The sequence below is a fragment of the Poecilia formosa genome, unplaced genomic scaffold, assembly GCF_000485575.1.
Source record: "Poecilia formosa unplaced genomic scaffold, Poecilia_formosa-5.1.2 Scaffold2, whole genome shotgun sequence".
Lineage (NCBI taxonomy): Eukaryota > Metazoa > Chordata > Actinopteri > Cyprinodontiformes > Poeciliidae > Poecilia > Poecilia formosa.
The window spans coordinates 2,882,584-2,903,723 of record NW_006799941.1 but is presented as its reverse complement, the minus strand read 5'-3'; the positions used below and the strand labels follow the sequence as shown (position 1 = coordinate 2,903,723).

General features: G+C 38.4%; 1 protein-coding gene across 7 annotated transcripts in view; it reads left to right on the top strand.

Annotated features, from left to right (window-relative positions):
- Positions 1-21,140, top strand: part of kcnab2a (potassium voltage-gated channel subfamily A regulatory beta subunit 2a) — a 90,293-nt gene that overhangs the window by 49,683 nt on the left and 19,470 nt on the right. The window contains exon 1 of one of the 7 annotated variants that reach the window (XM_016670518.1): positions 6,142-7,130. The exons of the other annotated variants lie outside the window; for them this stretch is intronic. Within the exon in view, the coding sequence (XP_016526004.1) occupies positions 6,919-7,130 (212 nt within the window). The 5' untranslated portion in view covers positions 6,142-6,918. Of the gene's footprint in view, positions 1-6,141; positions 7,131-21,140 lie in introns of those variants that run through there. 7 annotated transcript variants of the gene reach the window in all.

The window sequence follows — 21,140 nt, the reverse complement described above, 5'->3', positions numbered from 1 at the left end:
GAAGCTTTGAGGCTTTCTTACCTATTTCTAAGTTTTATTACAATCCACTGAATTCCAGACAGGCTAACGGGGACATTTTGACACATTACCATTGAAACTTTGAAATGTATGGTCAATAACAAAACATTTTAAGGTTTCTGGATTTTAATAAAAAAATATAAACGGACAAATAAAACATGTATTTTTGTCCTGCAATAATTAGATTCTCGTGAGTGATGGTGCTGTCAGCACGAAGGACTGCTTAGATGGAGCCTGCAGATGCATAAAAACAAACATTACCCCGTCTGTCGATCAACACCGTCAGTCTGTCTGACCTCAAATCTCTTTCCATTAACTCAGTTAAGCCCCTTCACCCACTCATGCATCCACACCCTCCTCTGCCTGAACGCCACTGCAGCATCTCAAGCATGCCATTTTTTAAGCGAGTTACTCAAATCCTCACAAATGCTGGTGAGCCCAACTCAGTAAATGGTTTCTAAATAACTATTTTACAGCTGGGTGACAGTTATATATGAGGCAGCTGTGGCCATTTTTTTGTGGTCTGCAAATTTAACAGTGGTTAACAGTTAAATTTGTACCAAGGAGGAGGTCTAGTTACATTTAAAGGAAGCTGTTTATGTGAATTAATAATCAAAAGTAAGGCAAATATAAGAAGTCTGTGAAAAAGCCACGTTGTTGTGATATAGAGAAATCCCCTTTTTTTGTATTAAAAATCCTGTAAAACTCAATTAAACTTCAAACTATTCTGACATATCCTGATTATTTTAATCCTCTACTGAAGTCCTCTTTAGTCCAGTTTCACTATTCAGACTTATTGTACTCTAACTTGCAATCTTTTATTGTAAATCTTAATATTATGTAATGAACTGGTGCCTAATGGTATTTGCTTGTTTGCAGTGGATCAAAATAATATACTTTTACCAACATAACAGTCAGGAGAAGGGTGCAAAAACATCTATGCTACTGTATGTACCGTGACACAATGATTAAACATGACAGGAATTTCTGACAAGAACTTATTGCTTTCTAAACGTGGCAATAATCTACTGGGTTTTTTTTCTTCCCCCTTTTGTCTGTAATAAAGAAAAGTGTCACAAGGAAGAATGTTTTTCTTTAGCTGAAAATATCAAAGGTTGGCTAAAATCTCCTTAAATTCCCACATTTTCAAAACTTATGTTTGGCACAAAAATAGCAATAGCGTCTGTAAAAGAGCACCATACCTACAGTCAAACGCGGTAGTGGCAGCTTCATACTGTGGGTTTCTTTTTCTAATTGAGCTATATTTTTTGTCAAATATGTCTGGTTTTGATGCTGGACCTTCCAGTGAGTCTAAGATCTCATCAAAATAAAACAATTACACCAAACAGGACATTTCTTTTTTTAAATTTTTTTTAACAAAATGCATATTTTTGAAATGACCTAAGGAGAACGATCTCTGAAAGAAGTTTTTGGATCGATCTGAGGATGACTGTGGAGAAAAATGCCATCAGAAACTACAGTATTGTGAGAACTTCCCTCACCTCACATCACTGTCCCTCCCTGTAGAGGAAATGTAGCCGTTGTTAGCTCAGGCAGTGTTAGCCTGCAGCTCCCTTGGAGGCCAGTTTATGTGACTAGAATGAGGTACTGAGACTGTCTTTTTGGCACATACTCAGTCTGTTAATGAATGTCAAATTTTTAAAGTCAGGACATTGTTTGGATTGTGCTCAGGCTCTCTATATTGAACTCCTATTTTAGGAGCTAATACTGCAGCTGTGGTGGAGGATGAGTTTTCGTGACGGTACCTAGCAGTAGTTCTGTGCGCAGCAGAGTCTCTCAGGAGCCTTTGATTAAAGCAGCAGTCTTCTCCTCTCCTCCGATGTGTTTCCAAGCTGCAGTATGTAGGCGGTGTGGCAGAGGTCACTTGTATCGAGCTGAAAGTCCCGTACAACCAGAACAACTCCCGGGGCCTCATTACGGCTCGGTATCATTGATGGGTTGAGCCTTTTCCTGACCGGTCCTACAAGGAGAAACAGAGCAAAAACAATACTTTAGACTTTAGTAGTGACTAGATGTTCAGAAACTTTGCACCTTTTTATCTTCAGCGGGGGGAATAAGGAAAGTTTATCAAAAACTGATGTTTCTCTACTGCAGTGCTTTTTATTTATTTATTCACTTTCTGTTCGTGTTTTTCATCTTTGTGTTGGTCTGTAAGCGCCCAAAAAGAGTACTTTTGATTATGATTGATTTTACTCAACTTCAGATCTGAACAAGGAAAAGGTTTTGCTGCAAATCTTCTGTTTTTCTCTCATCTCAGCCCCCAACAGATAGAATCAGATGAAGGAATCCTATCAGGCCTCAACACTCACCCTGAAAGAGAAGTCTGAGGGATTTTAGAGGATCAGAAGATTTTTAGATAACTAGATGCCAGACATTTGATCAGAGAAGAGACAATGATCCTGGCTCATAGGTGGGAGATGATTTACTAACCAGCTAATGAGGTTATTTATTGGACCTAACAGGATGGGGTGTTTATGAAAAATAAAGCAGTGTTTTATTGACTGTAGAGCAGCACGTGTCACCTTCTGAGCACAATATCACAAATTAAAGATTTGATAGCAGCATTTGATTGATTCCTATTTCTGGTTCAGCATCCGTTACGATTGATTTATCCCATGACAAACAGTGAAAGGAAATTAATTCTGGACGTTCAGTGATGTATTTTAAAGAACGAGCACAAAGCGGCTTGAAGCTTAGGCCAGCATTTGTTCAATAAAACTGCTGAGAAAATAAATCCCTGCTACAGCATTGGCTGAAGAACGGAGAGGATAATAAAAGTAAGCATTTGTAAAAATGGACTTCAATTCTGGGCTGGTTGTAAGGAAACGTGGCCTTGACTCTGTAGTATGTTTTTGAAAGTGAAAGGTTTTGAGAAAAATGAAAAGCTGTTACAGAATAATGGCATCAAAGACGAAATAAACAAGGACAAACAACTTGAGTTATTCCACAAATTATTACACTATTTTCTCTTTCTGTTAATATCGATTCTATTAAAAGAAAAAGTTTTAGGAAAAGAAAGTATTCTTTCCAAATAACAATGAAGTTGATTAAAATGTAAGACTTTATGAAGAGTTTGAGGTTTTCTTAACCAAAAGGAAAATATATGATCAGTTTTTCGATGTTGAAAAGAACAATAATCATATAAGAAAGACTTTGACATAGCAGCCATAAACACAAAGTATATAAACATATAAACATCTGATTTTTTTTAGATCCTGGAACGTCACCATTCTGGAATATGAGTTTGTTTTGTCTAGTTGTTGTTTCTAATATTTCTAGATGGATGTTTTGAAGGGACCTAAAGAAAGGAAATAGTCTTAGATGAAAGACTGAACAGACTGGCAATTTATCCTGGACAAAGTATTTTATTTCTGTCAAAGAAAAAGAGTTTAAGACATTTTCAGACTATTTTTTTTACCAGATTTTTTCACAGGAATCTTGTAAACTTGAAATTTAGTTTTTCTTCAAGAGAAGAAATCATGGCATCATTCAGTGATGATCTTTTCTCTTTATTTTCTCTTTATGTTTCTAGTTTGTACATTGGGATGAGCATTTTTTTCCCCCTGCACTCTGTTGGCATGTGCTTCATAATCTGTTAATAGCTTCTTTTGTATTTATTAATTACAAAGCTTAGTTGCATGTGGTGTCCTGCAGTTCATTAATCATTTTTTCTGGACCGGTAAATGTTGATTTGCAGTGCAGCTGCGGGAACAAATCAACTGTACAAAATACCAAAGAGAGCCATGTGTTATAAAAGTTTGTTCATTTAGCTGATGGATTACTTGACTGTTTCGTAATGTTTGCTTGAATCGATTTGAGTGCCCGTCAATAAATCTGCAGAATATCTAGCGGAGACGAATAAAACCACATTGTCTCTGCAAGTATAAATGAGATGGAGGAAGAAAATGATTCAGCCCTAATGTGTATCATTAAAACGGCCCTCATACTTTTCAAACATACTTACCTTTATTAGATGTTTAGACATTGACTTATTTCCACATCTTAGAGTGTGCTTTTTGTCAGGCTTGTTACGAGTGCGGTGGACAACACAGGGCTTACGCTCCATCTCTGCAGCCTTTGCTCTTCTTTCTGGCCCCGCCAACTTCTTTGCACTTATCCCAAGTCACGACTCTTTGGGGGCTCCACAGCAGAGAAGCGTAAATTGAAGGATCAGTTTTCCATGGCATCAGTGGTAAATGTATTGGGTAGACCTGAATGAAATGACACGGATGTTTCAGCGAGTGCCTCCAAATTGGTTCCTCGTGCCTAAAAGTAAGAGACGTGACTCTGCAAAGATGACTATTGATTCCTTCCATGTTTTTCTTCTGCAACTGCTAATTTCCAAACATGCTCCTATTTGTACATTAAGCCCAAAGGCGACGAGCTCTGTTCTAAAATCACAAGATAATTACTAAAACTGTATTAAAGTCATTGCTGTGGAATTTAACCCTTAACAAAACTGTTTCTCAGTTCAACTCACACAGGTTAAACCGGAACTAATTCGTGTTCATAGAAATGTTGAACTAGTTTTTGCTCATTCATAATTTATTTCCATAAGATATGCTGAAAATGTATAGAAGTCATGACTTCATGCATCTATTAGTAAATTGATTAGTAAAGGAGTTTGAGCTTGACTTGATCATCATGTAGAGTTTGCAAGCTGTTTGTTTCTAGACCATTTACATGGTTTTGTATCTCTCCTTTCGTTGCTTTAACTGAGTTCAAACCACTACAGATTCTATTTCTGTTTAACCACATCAGCCGACAAAATTGTCACTCATATTAATCAAACGACACATCTTATCTCTGCTGTAGCCGCCTGCAAACTCACACCGTCGTTCCCTGCCTGCAGCAGGCTCCCACGCAAATAACAGAACCAGGGAATGCAGAAACCGCTCAGCTTAATCGATGAGTTTTGATGTCTAGAGCATGTATCTTCAGTTTAACGTTTACGTGGAGGCAGAGGCACACTCTCATCAATAACGCGCCCGGCACACACAGATATGTGCTTGTAAATCGCCTGCAAGGAGAAATGCTGCAACTCCTTTTCTGCATATAGATGCTGAAGTTTGTTCTAAGTTTCAGTTTAGCGTTACCGTCCTCCGATAGTTTGTAATGCTCGGCTCGGTTTATGTTTTTCACGTAATAAAAAAGTGTCTTTTGTTAGGAAATTATTACTTAGATGGCAAATTCTTTAACGACGTAATGTTATATGTTTGTGGCACAGTTTCATCTTTTGTAGAAATTTCCACCATAATGAATCATAGTGAAAACAAGAGCTTTTCCTTTTGGTCAGCTTTGCAAAAAGATCTTTTGAGGGAGTCCGAGACGCCAGGCTGCTTTTCCACACTACGTCTGACAGAAATCCTATTTCACTTCAATTAAACCTCCTCTCCCCCCTCACGGTTCTATTTAAGTCCAGGAAACCAAAAGGTCGTAGCTTCAACAATAGGTGGCAACCTCCCCTTTGATGGAGCTCACTAAACTGTACATGTCTGCTCCTGATGGCATCGCTTTTAATTATCTCCTTGGCAGACTAGCTGGCCAGATTAGATAAGCTCTAGTATTAGATTACTGTTAGTGAGACTCATCTGTTGTCCTATTCATACAAGATGACTTAATTTTTCTTTTTTTCACCCTAATTATTCATTTAATGATCAAACGGAACATGTCAACGCATGAAATTTGTTTTAGACCCCGTAAAGAGAGCAGCATAATCTCAGACTCATCCCCCTGCCTTCATTTTGTCACAAACAAAAGTTGCGTAATATTTGTTTCACGGGCCATTGGACAAACCCATGTGAGAGTCCCCTTCTCTGGGGCCAAGCGCCACTGCAAAGTCCCGACCACTGAAGCACTCAGTCTCCGTCTTTCTCTCCAGACACAATAAACCGAACGAGAACTGACTGCAGGGCAACAGATGGACAAAGACGGGCGCAGAAATGCACTACCTCTTCTGTGAGAGGAGCTGTAAACACGCAGGACTTCAGTGCCGTGCTCTCACGCTGCTGTGGCTCTCTGAATATTCATCCTCGTAGCCCTCCCACCGTATTCCCTCCCCCGCGCCCTCCATCTCTCCTCCCATCCCTCGCCTGCGCGCTCCGTGCCGTTTTATGCTGAGCACAAGGCACACAGATGTAAGTTTAATCCAGGCAACAGTAAAAGCTGGGAAATGAATCCTTCTTATTTTTTACATTTTTTTTTTTTTTTTTTTACTGATGTGCAACTGTAGTCAGAAGAATTTTCATCAGTCAGCGCGGCTGTAAAGGTGGACTTGGAGATGAAAACCTGCTGCTGGAACTGTGTGGCGTGTTTTATTCACTCCATCTCTTTGTGTGGATCTAGTCGTTGCCACTCTTAAGGCTTGGCTACAAGAGGGTTTTTTTTGTTTGTTTTTTTGGTTTGTTTTCCTTTTAGAGAAAGCTGCAGGACTACGACAGTTTTCCTTCATCTTCACATTAAACAGAAGGACGATTGAATGAATCAAAAAGAACACAATTCTATGCTCATTATGTACAGTTTAACGCTTTTGATTTTTGTTTTTCGCATTTAGTTGGACTTCATGCCTCTAACTCAGTGATTGCAGTTTTGCTTGACCCCAGCTCAGAGGAAAAAGCAACAATGTAGTCCAGGGGTTTGGACTTTCTCGGACAGGATTTCCACCTGATCAGTGATCCGTCACTCTTTGCGAGCAAAAAAAACCGTGGAGGGATTACTGACGGTCTCGCAGCGTTCGCCTCGATTTGGAGCATCCTTCAGACTCAATTAGTACACGTTCTGGGGAGGGTCCTCACACTCTCTGCCTCGGGGGAGTTTTTTTCTGTTTTTATTCAGAGAAGAATTTAATCAGAAAAGACCTTAATTCAGCCAGAAGCCAGGATGCAGGTGTCATTAGTGTGCACAGATCACCGTGGGGGGGTGAGCCGCAACACAGAGGACCGGCTGAACCGTCAGAACGCCAACAGCCCCAGCACAGGAACCCGCAGCAAGTTCAGAGCGGTGGCGATGGTGGCTCGCAGTCTCGGGCAACTCTCAGTTCAGAGTGTGCCCTCCTCCAGCGAGCAAAGTGTGAAGACTGGCATGAAGTATAGGTAGGCATGTCCGAAGACGTTCCACAGCCACATTTCTTTGATATTTTGGATCTGTTGTATTTTTCAGTTTGCCGCTTATGTTAATCTTGATAAGCCGTATTGTCAAAATTGTAACGTCTATCTGAAAATGACCGCAGGGGATAACAAAGTAACATTCCCAGAAAAGATTTTACCTTAATTATTTTTCTTTTGTCCCTTACAATGGTGCACTTTGTAAATTCAGCCGTGTACATTAAATTTGATCTTAGTTGTCATTAACCAACTTTTAAGTGCTCGAAAAACAAACCTATTTTGTGGCCCATTCATATCTATAAATCAATATTTATGATTGAAAATTCTCAGATTTTTAGGATGACATTTTTCACGTTTAGAATCGACTCCATTACATCCGTTTTATTAAACACCGCTCCTGGGATATTCCCCAATGATTTGCTTTTATATATATGCTATATCTGCAATATATTTATGGATCTCACCCTTCAGGCGGTCAATGTGTACTTTTGCGATGTGCTCCAATTTATTAAAATAATCATTTGGAGCACAGATGAGATTTATCCTTCCAATACATTAAAGCATTAAAACTAAAAACTCCCTTAAGAGCTTTTTCTGCAACAACCCACAAGAAAAGATGGGAAAAATAACTATTTATATTTATTGAAAAATATCAGAAAGTACTGCTTGCTTCTCCACTTGTTTCAAGCTTAATAAGAATTTGATTGTGTCGTGGGACATATGCGTTGGTGCTTAAGCTTTTGATTCCTTCATTTTTTGTTTCTGCCCCTCCCCTAGCAAAGTAACCTTCAACACAAATTATTCTTTTTTGTACATGACATGCTTTGAAGTAATAGAAAAAGTCCAAATTCAGAATTACCCAATCAGTTCAAGTGAAAGACAGAAAAGAAAATCAGTATTGGCCAAAAAGAAAAAGCCAGATTGGTGCAGTTCTAGTATTTTTGCAGTTCTGTTGCCTCCATTTTGACGAGGTTTTTATTTTAGTTCTGACAGTTTCTAAGCCCTTTTAGTCAACATGAAGCATCAGCGAAAGGAAGAATGACAGAATTTAATTTAACAGTTAATAATTTAGCTATTTTGGCAAATATTTATTGCACACATGCATTTTCTATCAAATTTGCAAATGCCTCACATTTGCATGGTGAATTATTTAAATGAGCTCGGCTATTACGCGAATGCTGCATGAGGAAGAGATGAATAAGAATGAAGATCTCTTCAAATGCACACTTAAAGCTCTGAGTAGTGCGTGTCAGACAGAGCAGTGGCAGAGAGCTAATGATCGAGGGCTCTGTGTTAAAGTACACTGTGGTTTGTAACAAGCTGGCCACTAATACTGTGTCAGCGTTGCAGCACTTTTTGCTTCTAATTTCTTTCTTGTTTTGTAATCATCTGTTGTCCTTTGTGTTTCCTTCCATTCAATCTAATGTCTGATAAATGAAATACATTACCAGAATGCTTTGATAAAGTGCAATCAAAGTAAAATTCTCATTGCCAATAATTTATTGTTACTCTTTTGATTTAAAAAAAAAAGACTAGTTGCAAAGATTAATTATGTGGCTCATTTCTAATCTGCAGATATTGTAAAAATGTGATGTGGTTAGACTGATTTTAGCCAATTCCGATTTTACTCCATCAACTCTGAGAAAATGTATTAGCCACATTAGTAACTAGGGGTATTGGAGCAGTAATAATCTGGCAACGCTGTAGGAGAGATATCACTATACAACATGAATTTAGAAGATTGTAAAATTGAGATTGTAAACTGTCTTTAGCAAGGCTCCCCATGTTTAGCAAAACATGCAATATGTGGAAGCATTGGTGACAATATGACCTGTGACAAATGCCCAACCGAACAGTGGTGATGTGTTTCTGCGTTGGGCTCATTGCAAACACAGAACCCAGATAGTCAGCAGTTTATCCAGCTTCTGGGGGGAAAAAAGGAAATGTATTATTTTCATCTCAACAGCATGGTATTACTGAAGAAGCGGCACTCTGCAGCATCTGTTTGAGAAAAATTTTACCAGGTTTTGTTGAAGCCCCTCTAAAAACATTGTCTGTTGCCTGATAAACAAGCTACACTAAATATATCACTGGCAAAGAAAACCTGAGTGCCTGAGTCTTCAAGTATTCAGGTGTATATGTAATATATATAGCAAACTAAGCATTTCTTGAATTAAAATTGTATGACTTGCAATATATGACCCAACCCTTTTCGTCAGCATGTTTTTTAGTGATTAATGTAGCTAGGACCAGAACCTTTCTTTTATGTGCTAAAAGTCTTGCTCTCTCTGAATAAAGTGCAAACATGTCTCAACATATTATAGAAATATTTTATATCTTCTTTGTCTTTGTGCTTTATCTAGTTTCGATTTAGTCACCGATACTGAGAATAGCTAACTTTGAGTTTTCTTCACTCAGTAACAGCATCTACCCTCCAGTGTTGTCGCAGAAACCTGGAAGCACTGATTTCACTGACTGAAAAAAGATCAACTTTTCCAACTGGCAGGTCGACGGTACGAGCAAATCAAGCTGAAAATTGTCAGATTCTAGTCAACATGCAATTTGTATGCACTGCCAAAAGGTCCGACAGGGTCACGTATGCTGTACTGATACTTGGTTTTGTGTGTCAAGCTGTACAACAATTCTTTGAATTAGACACCAACAAACTCAATCGGTTCTTTTACCAGAAATATGTGGATGGGGCTTTTGTGTGGAATTGAAAACTTTTACTGTTTGGTGTCAAGTTGTGCCTCTCCAAGTATTAAGCACAGTGAAAATAACGTGAGGGTTGATTTGAGGTTGATTTGTTGAACCGTATGACCCATCTCCGGCGCTACTGTCTGCAGCCACATCACAGTCTTCCGCATGTAATTTGCTGGCGGCAACCTCCTCGTGTTGTCTCTCTGTCATCATTGAGCCTAATGATATTGAATGAGAAAAATCATTTGCAGCTCAGGGGCCAGCGGCTTTTTGTGTTCTTGTGCTCTCGCAGTGTGTTGCGAAGTACACGACTGGACGTGTTCTTGTAAACTCGTATGTGATGTAAATCAAAGGAAATGCGCACCGTGATGCGGCGGGAAGCCCCAAACGTTCCTGTGCAGAGGGCAGGGCATAAAGTCTGGGGTTTTGTTTGGAAGAAACGGGAAGGAAAAGGAAATGGAAGGGGAGATTGCTGGTGTATTCACAATGCCCAAGAGGAAGTACAGTAGGATGAAGTGATCTATGCTCGTGTCACTGTGAATCTCTCAAGCGTGCCTCTCGGAGTTGAAGCTTGCAAGCCCTTTAACATGGCCGTCCATTTCTCTTTCCATCTTTAGGATTTTCCCCGCCTCTCTTTGCTAAAAGGAGAAGGAGTTTCTCATTTCTCTATTTAGACAGCTGAAGAGGTTTGTGGTTTTAAAACCGTGCCCCAAAAGAATACAGTAAAGCTGTATTATCCACCCGCCAAAAACTTTCCCTGATTATCCCCCTCTGCACAATCGCTGTGAAATTCAAATCAGACTCATTTGCATAAAATCCTCGCCTTCTCCTTGAATGGCAGCCTCGAGTTTGACCCGTCTGCATCTCCGAGTTTGATTTCAGGTTAGTTTGGGAGTGACCTTACTCGGCAAGGCCACCAAAATCATCAAAGTGAACGTCTTTTCACGGCACGGAGGGATCGCAGCAGCTTTATTGGCCTGCCAGCCATTTTTAAATGGAACTCTGCATCTGACTGATACGACTGGGTAAAATCACCAAGCTTGACTGTGAATCGTCATCCTCTTCCAAGGAATGAATAAATGCCTTCATTCTGGACTGAATTAATGATGCACACTAAATGGCTTGTGATTATGTAAAGCAGCCTTTGTCAGGGGATGTCTGTGAGATTGGGAGAGCAGTGCAGGTGAGGCAGTTCATTCTGGTATTAGCTCTTCGTTCAGTCAGCCAAACCCTGCTGATGGGGAGAGTTTTATTTGCTAAGATGCAGCAAATCTCCAAAGTCCTGCTGAGTTACAAGAGCCGGAGCATGTATTGAATTCCAGCTGGGCTGCCATTTTTGTGCTTTGTGCACACAAAAGTTTGAAGGATTCACCTCAAACTGCTGTGGTTAACAACTGGGAACGGAAACAAGACACCACGGTATATTCGGTGAAAGCCGTATGTTGGAAGTGTTCATTCTGCTTGTGTTAGAGGTCAGGTGCCACTTACCTTCTGTTCTGCTGATATTCATATTTCACTTTATTCTGAAACATTGGTGCAAGAAAGATTTGGGATGTCTCGACATGCACGTTGCAAATCCCACATCATTGATTGGTAAATGTTAGGGATGCACCAATATCAGAATCTGCACTGAAATTCGTATTCAATATTAACATTGCTGATATGGCCATTAACTGTTATTTACCAATGATCTATCTGATTTCACCTTTTTGACCACACCTCTGACATGTGGAAAATGACCACACCTCTGACGTCCTTTCTCTGCCTAGTTAAACATCCTCAATCCTGCATTGCATCACTGTTACATGACCAGCAAATACAACATGGCCGACCGATTCCTTCACCTCCCAAAAGACAAACAAGAAGCAACAATTAAATGCAGTTTAACAATACTTTATCAATTTCGAATGGAAAATTAAATGTTTTTGTAACTCATATTATTCAAGGTTCTTTGCAGAGTTATTGTAGATGGTGATGATTGTGGACAGGAAGGATGCGCTGTAGAGGATTTCTGAAGAAGCCTCTGACTGAAAAACCACTCTGCTGTTGTACAACAGTCTCTTGAAGAGGATGCTCAGGATTGTCCATAATTTTACTGATTTTTATGAAGAATTTTTCATCATCTCCAGACGTTCCACAGTCATCCCTGTAATAGAACCAGCCTTCTTCATCAGGTTTTTCAGCTTTTTAAAGTCCCTGCCTCTGAAGCGGCTAACCCAACAGATGATGACAGAAGGGGTTACAATCTTCTCAAAAATATTGTAGAAGATCTGCATAAAGTCTGCTCTGTCCCTCCACTGTTGTCCAAGCAAACACAGAGGTATTTATACACCTCAACCACCTCCATTTCATTTTTCATGATGAGAATAGTGTTTGACCTAACCCTGTCTTTTAAAGTCTTTAGTCCTCTTTTGTTTTGTTCACTTTTAAGATGACATGATTGTTCTCCTCACCAAGAGACAAAGCGTTCCATCAACTCTCTGTACTCAGCTTCTTGTCCATCTTTAAGTCAAGTCAAGTTCATTTGTATAGCACATTTCATCGTCAAGGCAGTTCAGAGAGTTTTACATAATACAAAAAAAACCCCAAAATACAAAGTCACAAAAGAGTACCATACAGCCAATAATTGAGAAAACCAGTAACAATCATTACATTTTAAGGAAAATAGCAACATTGAAATGCAGATCAAGGTAGACAGTGATTTGTTGCATACGATGCATGTTATGTTACCTTTCTTGCAACCTTGCTGTGGCGACCCCCAACCAGGCTGAAGTGGTCCTCCACTGTTATGGAGAATGACCTGAACAGTCAAGTGCAGCAGAGCAAACGGTATCACAACCCTTCGAGGATTCACTTAAAGTTTCCGTCTCTTTTTGATCATTTCGAGCTCCCCCATCGGTTTATCGGTACATTGAACATGCAATTCAGGAGATATCGACCTGCAGAAATACTTAACTCCATGAACCAAACTGGAAGGAAAACACACATAGAGATCAATGTGATGCTAATAGAACATGGCTAATTAGCCATTTCAAAACCACAGTAGTTATCGCTCTGTGTCATCAATAATATTCACACATAGTGTGTTTTACCCACATGAATGAAAATATTGTGACTCAATTATATCACTGAATAAGTGAGAACCGGAGGAGACAGCAACTCAGGAGTGGTCCAATGAAGCAGGTCATGTTAGCGCCCATTGTTGCTCTTAGCAACATTATGATCATTTTGAAACAAGTAAAAGATTATTAGTTCTGATTCCCATTTTGCCTGTTGACTCTAATGCAATAAGAGATTAATACACTTAATTTAGCCCTAAGTGACCTATATATGAATTATTTAGTGAGTTCTTAAAAACCACAATTTCGTGCAGCAGAATATAGAAAAATAATTTTGAAGCTATGGTGTTCAAAGTTATGAACACAACGCCCTCCCAACAGTTTTAAATCGACATTTGATAGGTGCAAAATGAAGCCTTCAGGCTCCAAAGTCCATTACAAAATGGACTTTACAAAATGGACTTTCCCTAATACTTGTCTATGCATCCTGCAAAATAAAGTCTTGTTCCCCAAGGGTTTTCATTTCTTCAGCAAAGACTTCATCAGCTATAAAACACTTCTGCTCTGTTGCAGTCGCTTGCTTACTGGAGGCCCAACTAAGTCATAGCTGACTCACCACCTTTTCTGGTGTAAATCTACTAGTAAGTCGCCTTAAGATTCCTCATCTCATGATGTCCACTTTTACCTTCAGAGTTGACATTGAGCCCCAGTAACAGTGGATGGCCTCTGGAGGGCTTGTGTAAGCGGCTGGCATTTAAATCTTACCGCTGTGCTGCTTAGAGTTGGCGTTTATCATTTTTTAAAAGCAAAGCCAAAATAAATAAATAAATAAATAAAAATCAGTTCTCTGTGGTTATTGTTGTTCAGTCCACCTTGAAGTCACCTGAGAAAACAGATGGCAGAAACGACAAGAAGGAAAAAGTGACAAGATTTACAAACAAGGACTTTGCACATTTGGTTATTAATTAGTGCTGTGGATCTTTAATGTTACTGGTTGCCATAGCAGAGCTGAAGACGAGGTGATGGAGCTCAGTTTGGATCACATTTGTGTTTTGTTTGGGATTTTTTAAGAATATTGCCTTTTTTATTATTATTGTTACCCAAATGCATAATTGCTCATCGCTCAGGCTCCGCTGACAGAAGCTGTGGGCGTGTGAGCTTTGGGGCGTCATGAGTGTGGGTGCATGCTGGGACATTTCTCCTGCATTCTGAGGGCTCTCATCAGGGAGCCAGTTCCCCCCCCCAATTCAGATATAAATCACAAACAGACCCTGGAAGTCCAACAGAACGCACTTACAGATTATGAGAGGTTAGTTTGTAGACTCAAAGCAGAGACTTGAGGTCACAAACATTTTTTAGGTACCATCTGTAATGCGGATGCCTCAGCCATCTTTTCTCTGGGGGTGTTGGAAGAAACTGACGAATAATCTAGCTAACGTAGGCTTGTGTTGCACAGAGCACGGTGAGAATTTGTTTGCTTTGGGAGGAGGAAGATGAAATATGTTTCCTCTGTTTCTTTAAGCATGTGAGAGATACTTGTGTTTATGTTGAAGAAGAAGACAGCTGTTCTCTTTTCGCCTCACTGATAAAGTTTAATTAGAGCCTCTGTTTGCATGTGTGTGTTGCTTTCCCTCTCTCTCTCTCTCTCTCTCTCTCTCTTTCTCTGTTTTTCTGCATGTTAGTTTCATTAAAGCTGTAGAAATAGCTTCTTCCATTTATTAACTCTGCTGTCAAAAGGCACCTGTTCTTGATTCGGTGAAAATCTGGTGAGATTACAGGTGCCTCTTAATGAATTAGAATTTAATCAAAGTTGATTTATTTCAAGAATTCAAGGAAATGAAACTCATTTACTAAAATGCATGGGGGGTATATTAAAAGAGCTTGTTTCATTTTGATAATTATGGTATACAGTCAATAAATACTCTATAATCAGTTTCTTTGAAAATAAAAGCCTTGCATCAGAACAAATAATAAGGGATTTAAACACAGAAATTTTGATCCACTGAATTGTATGTTCATGTACTTCATATTTATTGGGTTTTTTAATCCCTTTTTCATAAATTGCTGCATCAATGAAATATGACATGGAGGAAACAGGCCTGCAGAATACCGTTTTGCACTGGTGGCGCTGCTTCAATCAACTGTTTTTATGAAGCACATCACCACAAAAGTCAGGAGAACCTAAATTTTTAACAGGCATTGCGCTTAACATTGCAGGTTTACAATTTAACTTTATTTGTAAATCACTCTCTATAAAGGCAGTATTGACTTGTAAATTATTTATTTACAATCTGGTCAACATAAACTTCTTTATTTGAAGCAGAATTGGAAAGACAGGTAACTTACTGAAGAAAGTTCTTAAAGTGATTTAAAGAGCTGAAATGTGAGTCTAAGTAGAACCTCTTAAGATAAACGAAATGAAACAATAAAATTAAGGAAAATATACTTTGTAAGTGCAAATGTTTTCAGGGCTAAGCATCTTGTCAACATCTCAAACTGACCATTTCGTTACCTTCAAGTGAATTCATTTATATCCACCTGTTCTGTACCTATATCATCAGGATGCTTTAGGTTAAAGTTGCTTCTTTTGCCATGTGTCTGTTTACATTATGACAGATTAACTTCATCTGGCATGCGTTGACCGGTCACAGAACAGTACTTTGATGTGTTTATGAGGAAACCTAAATCCTCAGACTGATTCTACATAATGTGCAACGGAGTGATTGAAGGGGGAAAAATGAGAACAAATTGAGATGAGACTACTCTAAAGCAGCAGAGCTTCAGTAAGAGACGACATCATGCTCAGGGATGTGTGTTGCAAACATTTAACCAAAACATTTTCTTAATTAGACAGATGGCACCAGTTTGATCTGAACTGGTGGTGTCCAGCTCATTATTTTTTCAGCAACTTTTTCTTCTCTGGAAAAACATCTCCAATGGTTTGTTTTTTTAAAAGATGTGTCAACATCTCTTCATTGATTTAATTTAATTATTTCTGTCCGTAAACACCTAAAATCTGGAAGAGTCTCCCTTTTCAGCTTCTTGAATCAAGGGATCCTTCTCAGATTACTTGTTTACAATATATTCAATATCCTGTCAGAAAAGATTAAAATAAAAAGTTAAATCAGGAGGCGTGTGCAATCAGGAAAGCTTTATTTATTGTTGTGCCTTTTTTTGTTGAGAAACCTAAAGCCAGTGCTGTCTTTTCCATTGTATATTAAATTAAATTACTAATTAGACAACATTTGTTAAATTTAGCTTTAATGCCAAACAGCCAAACACACAATGGCAGAACAGCTTCCAGAGTAAACATGTAGACAGTGGCAGTATAATGGGCATTACCGAGAGAAAAACTTTGACCTTCTTTTCTTCTTCTTGCCTGTAAATGCCTTGGTTATTTGCACACGGCGCCATTTTATGTGATAATTACAAATAAAGTAAGTTCTAATCGTACCTGAACATTTATCTGAGCAATTACAGCCCTGCTCAAATACAGCCCTGGTCTGTATTAATGTCTGAGTGAATCATAAACAAACTCTCATCCAGAGATTCCCTCATCAAGGAGGAAGGGTGCCATCAGTAGCGCAGCCAAACATGAATCACTAATCAGGTGTTGAGTTTATAATACTAGGTTTGACTTAGAGGAGCAATATTGAATTTTCTGACATGCTAGAGGTGCATTTGACGTATACAGTTAAAATGTTATATGCAAATCTCTGACATTTATATATTTAGACTTTGTATTTTTATTTTATCTGACTTTCAGAGTGCTTTGAATTTGATTAATTAGAACTCAAACACAAAAAAAAATAGTTTACAAATAACAGAGATATAACAAACAGGGACTAGATTCAGGACCTGCAGCAGAAGTGCAATCTGTAAAGACCGTTAATTTATATTTATGGCAATAAACGCAGATTTATTGGCATAAATAATTCAGTATTTATCAAAACAACTATCTACAGTATTGTGTATCAGAACAGCAAATTTGTCACACTTGGAGATTCCTGTTTTGTTATTCTGCAACATACAGTAAAAGATTCCCAGTCAAAACAGTGTCTCTTTAAAATAAATAAATAAATAAAAAATGTCTAAATCTTCAATCTGCTAATGATTAAAGAAAAAAACATAATTCAAACTGTCACTGACAGCTGTAATAAAATGCTTTAATGCCAGTCTCTTTGTGGCTTCTGTTGATATGAAGCTGTTTATTTCCACCAAATTAAATCACATTTGACATCTCATCAAATCAGCTTTATTTCAATAGCACCAGCTGACACCAAATGTAATCTACGGACACTTTGAAAAATAAACAAATAAAAAAAAAAAAAAAACTGTACACAGAACGATCAATCAGTGGGCTGATTTTTATTTATTTTTTTTTTCTGAAGTCTTTTTCCAACTTTTATTATTTGGGGAGTAGATCATGTGAAATTTCAGCTACAACTGATCAGTGGCGAGACACGCTTCGAACCCAGCATGCAACCAGTGACACGTAGCAACACTTTCTTCAGAGAACAAAGTGGTGACAAACTGAGTCCTTTTCTGACAATGTGCTAAAAGCTCTGAATTGGTCTAACCTTTCTGTAACTGTGGAGGTTGTGTGATACATAAGTTATCCTGTTGCTGCCGTTCCTGGTGGTGCTTTCTTCCCCAACTTGGATTTTTCCTCATTTTCCGAACCGACAGCGCTCTGACTACTGCCTGCTGCTGATAACACGCTGACTACTCATGCAGCAAATACTTTCCAACACCCGTTTAAAAACATGAAACTGTCCAAGTTTCTCACTGAAGAATAAAACTGGTATTTTCTTCACTTTCGAAGCATATAGTCAAATGTCTTACAGTTAGTTATTTAATGGGTTGCAAATCTATTTTCTTTCCTTTTCAACAGCTTCCTCTACGGCGCACCGACGCAGAGAGGTATCAATCTAAGTCTCCATTCAAAGGAGGATTAGCATATTTCCAAAAATGTAAAATTATTCTTCTCAATTCAACTCTGGAAAGAATCTCCTTATTCATTCTCCTCCAGTCAAATCTGACACTTACAAATCCAAATTGGGCTTTGATCTGACGGAGAACAAAGTCTTTTTGTCCGCAGCTACAAAAGAAGGTCACCCAACAGAGAGATGCGATTAAAGCCTCAAGGTGGAAAGCTGAAGATTGCTTTTCATTTAAAAACAGAAGCAAACAACAATGACATTTTAACATTTTAATGTATTCACAGCTAATTGTGTCTAGTTGTAATTATCCTTGTGAGAAGACAATTTTCTGATGTCACCAAAACGTTTTAGTTGTCTTTTCTTCTCTCTGTTGCATTAATCCGAATTGAATAAAACTCATTTAAAAAGAGGGTTACCTTTGTAGGTTAGGGCCACAGACGAGGTTTTATTCATACTTCAGTTGGTTATTGGTGAACTTATCCCTCCACGTGTTCTGGCTTCGTTAACGTTTGCTCGTTTTTCATCCCGGCATCCACACATCCTCTGTAAGACTACAGCTGCACGACTTGTGGCCTTTAGCTCTCACTAGAGCACACTTTCATTTGTAGAGCTGCAGATCCATGCTTGATATAAATATGCAGTCATCACTTCATACAAACGATTGCTCTGAAGTGCAGTAGTGGGCTGAGATTATCACTAAAGTAATGGGAGCTGAAAAGTATTCAATAATTCACTCAGGAATATTGTGCTTATAAAGTCACGGACCAATTAATCTCTTAGTGACTGAATGCGTTTATCCCAGTAGTGAAATAGATCCAAGATCTAATGAAAATGGCCCCCATCACATTTTCCTTTCGTAGAAATGCTTCGACTGTCTTTGGCCACTTGAGGCATCACACGTCTCATCTGTGCAGTCAGGGTGTATGAATAGTAAGAGTGATATTAATCTAAGATCTGCAATGCTTCTCATCTGTGGAGAAGATTTAAGGGACTGAAAATACTCCAAGAAAAATATATTTTTTTAATTTTATTTTATTTTATTTTTTTTATTATTACTTGATAAACTTTCAGGTCGGTAGTATTAATTAAATTGTCAGCTGTTTTTGAGCTGATCTGTTTTGTCTGTAGAACAATAGACCAGATTAGCTGATCTATTGGAGTTATTACATTTTGATTTGGCAGGTAACCGATTGATCAAGTTATCATTAATAGGGTTTATGCATAGTTGTGAATTAGCTTTTTTTAATCACTGAGTGTGTCCATCTTAGCTGTGAACCAACAACAGATGCGAATTAGCTCCATATCGTTGTCCAAACCAACTAGGGAAAGTAAGGTGGAGAGCACACTCTGCAGCCTGGCAAACTCCTGCTCCGCTTGCTTACCTGCGTTTGAGCCAAGGTTTGAATTCACAACTAAATGGATATGCACGAACCATTCATGAGATATTAAGTTGCATATATAATTTAAACTTTCATCACTTTATTTCATTCATTGTGTCTTGTTAAGTTTTAATTTCAGATCTGCTCATTTCAAACACCTCTTAGTAAGTTTCCTGTTTTGTACAATTCTGCTTCAAATAAACAACCTTATGTTTACAAAATTATTAAGTAACCATTTACAAGAAGAGTGATTTAAAAAAGAAAACAACAAAAAACGATAAAACTGTGTAAGATGTAAAAATTTGGAAGTACTTAACTTTTGTACTAGTGTACAGCAGTTACTCCCTTCGTATTGAGATGGCCGTCAGAGGGACGGCTTTACTGTGAGGGCTCCTCTCTGCTGAGCCTCAGCTGGAACCTGACCCCACCATAGCAAAGGGCCACTGCTGCAGTACAAAGCAGTAACCAAGACCGTCCCAATCAAATGTCCAAGAGAACAATGCACCCATGAAAGGACATCCTTAAATGGGAGTAATTGCAAGGGCAGAACTGTGCATCCTGGTGTCTTTATTAGATTGTCTGGGATGAGTTCTTTTTTTTATTTTTTTATTTTTTTTTATACTTTGTGCACTTCATCTAGTCTCCCGGCTTGTGAATCAGCTGCCACTGATTAGTTCCAAGAAATGAGCAATGAGCAATGCCCAGTTCTGGTTTATTCTGGCTGCTGACCTCCTGATTTCAATTGATCTGCATTTCTTTTCATGCAAATGTGTTTATGTGAAGGGTTCCATGATGTTTCATTGGAGTGGTAGTTTTGAATTCAACTTGAAATAAGGGAATAGCAAAACAAATCTTACTTGTACAAACTTCCACCTGAGTTTTATTTAAAAATTCAAAATAAAACCTGCTGCATAAAGCTGCTTATGGATGTTTGCCGAGTGAATGTGCCAGAATCTGATTTTCAAAACGTAAAAAAAAAATATATATCGCAAATTGTAAAACTAATAGTTTGTATTTTAATATTTGTTCTTATCAGAAAATAATTCAACACATTTATCATTGCGTTTATAACTGTTAAAACTGTCATTTATGTATTTTGATTTGATGCTTAGATTGAATAGAAAATATAGGATATACCTTCTAAATATTATGTTAGAAAATGTGCTTATTGTGCAGAATATTATTCTTTTTTTTTTGTTCTACTCTGCATACAGTGACCCAAGTATAAGACATTGTCATGAAGTGGGGTTGTTGATGGTGATTTAATAATAACAAAGCACACAAACAGTCCAAGGCAGGCAGCACGGCAGGAACAAGCACGCAGCTAAATACCGGTAGCAACTGACAATACGGACTAGACGGAACAACTACAAACCAGGACTTTACAGTTCTACTGGCGAGTGACGAATGACGACGACGACAAGGACCCGACGAGGAACACAGACAACAGGAGGGTTTAAATACACACGGGGTAATCAAGGGAATGAGACACACCTGGGGAGCAATCAACGGGGAGGACTGGACAGAGACTCAGGGAAACAGGACTGAACACAGAAAACTCAAAAATAAACACAAAAACACGGATCGTGACAGACATGAGTGAATTTGTCTGGCTTTCTGCTGAGGAATCCATCCTCCTGCTGCCAGCTGCTCAGCAGACATGCCACTCGCAGCACATCTGTAAATTACTTTACTCATTCTACCTTAATAGTTCTGATGCTATGTATTAGCTTCCATGCCATTATTTCAGTGAATATGCATACATATAAATATAATATAAATATGCATTTATCAGTAATAAAATCCTATTATCACAATCGACATTTAAATGCTAATATTTACAATCTCAAAATACTGCAAACAATACATACATTTATTCACAGACATGTATTTCTTGTGCTCTGAGTGAAGAAATAG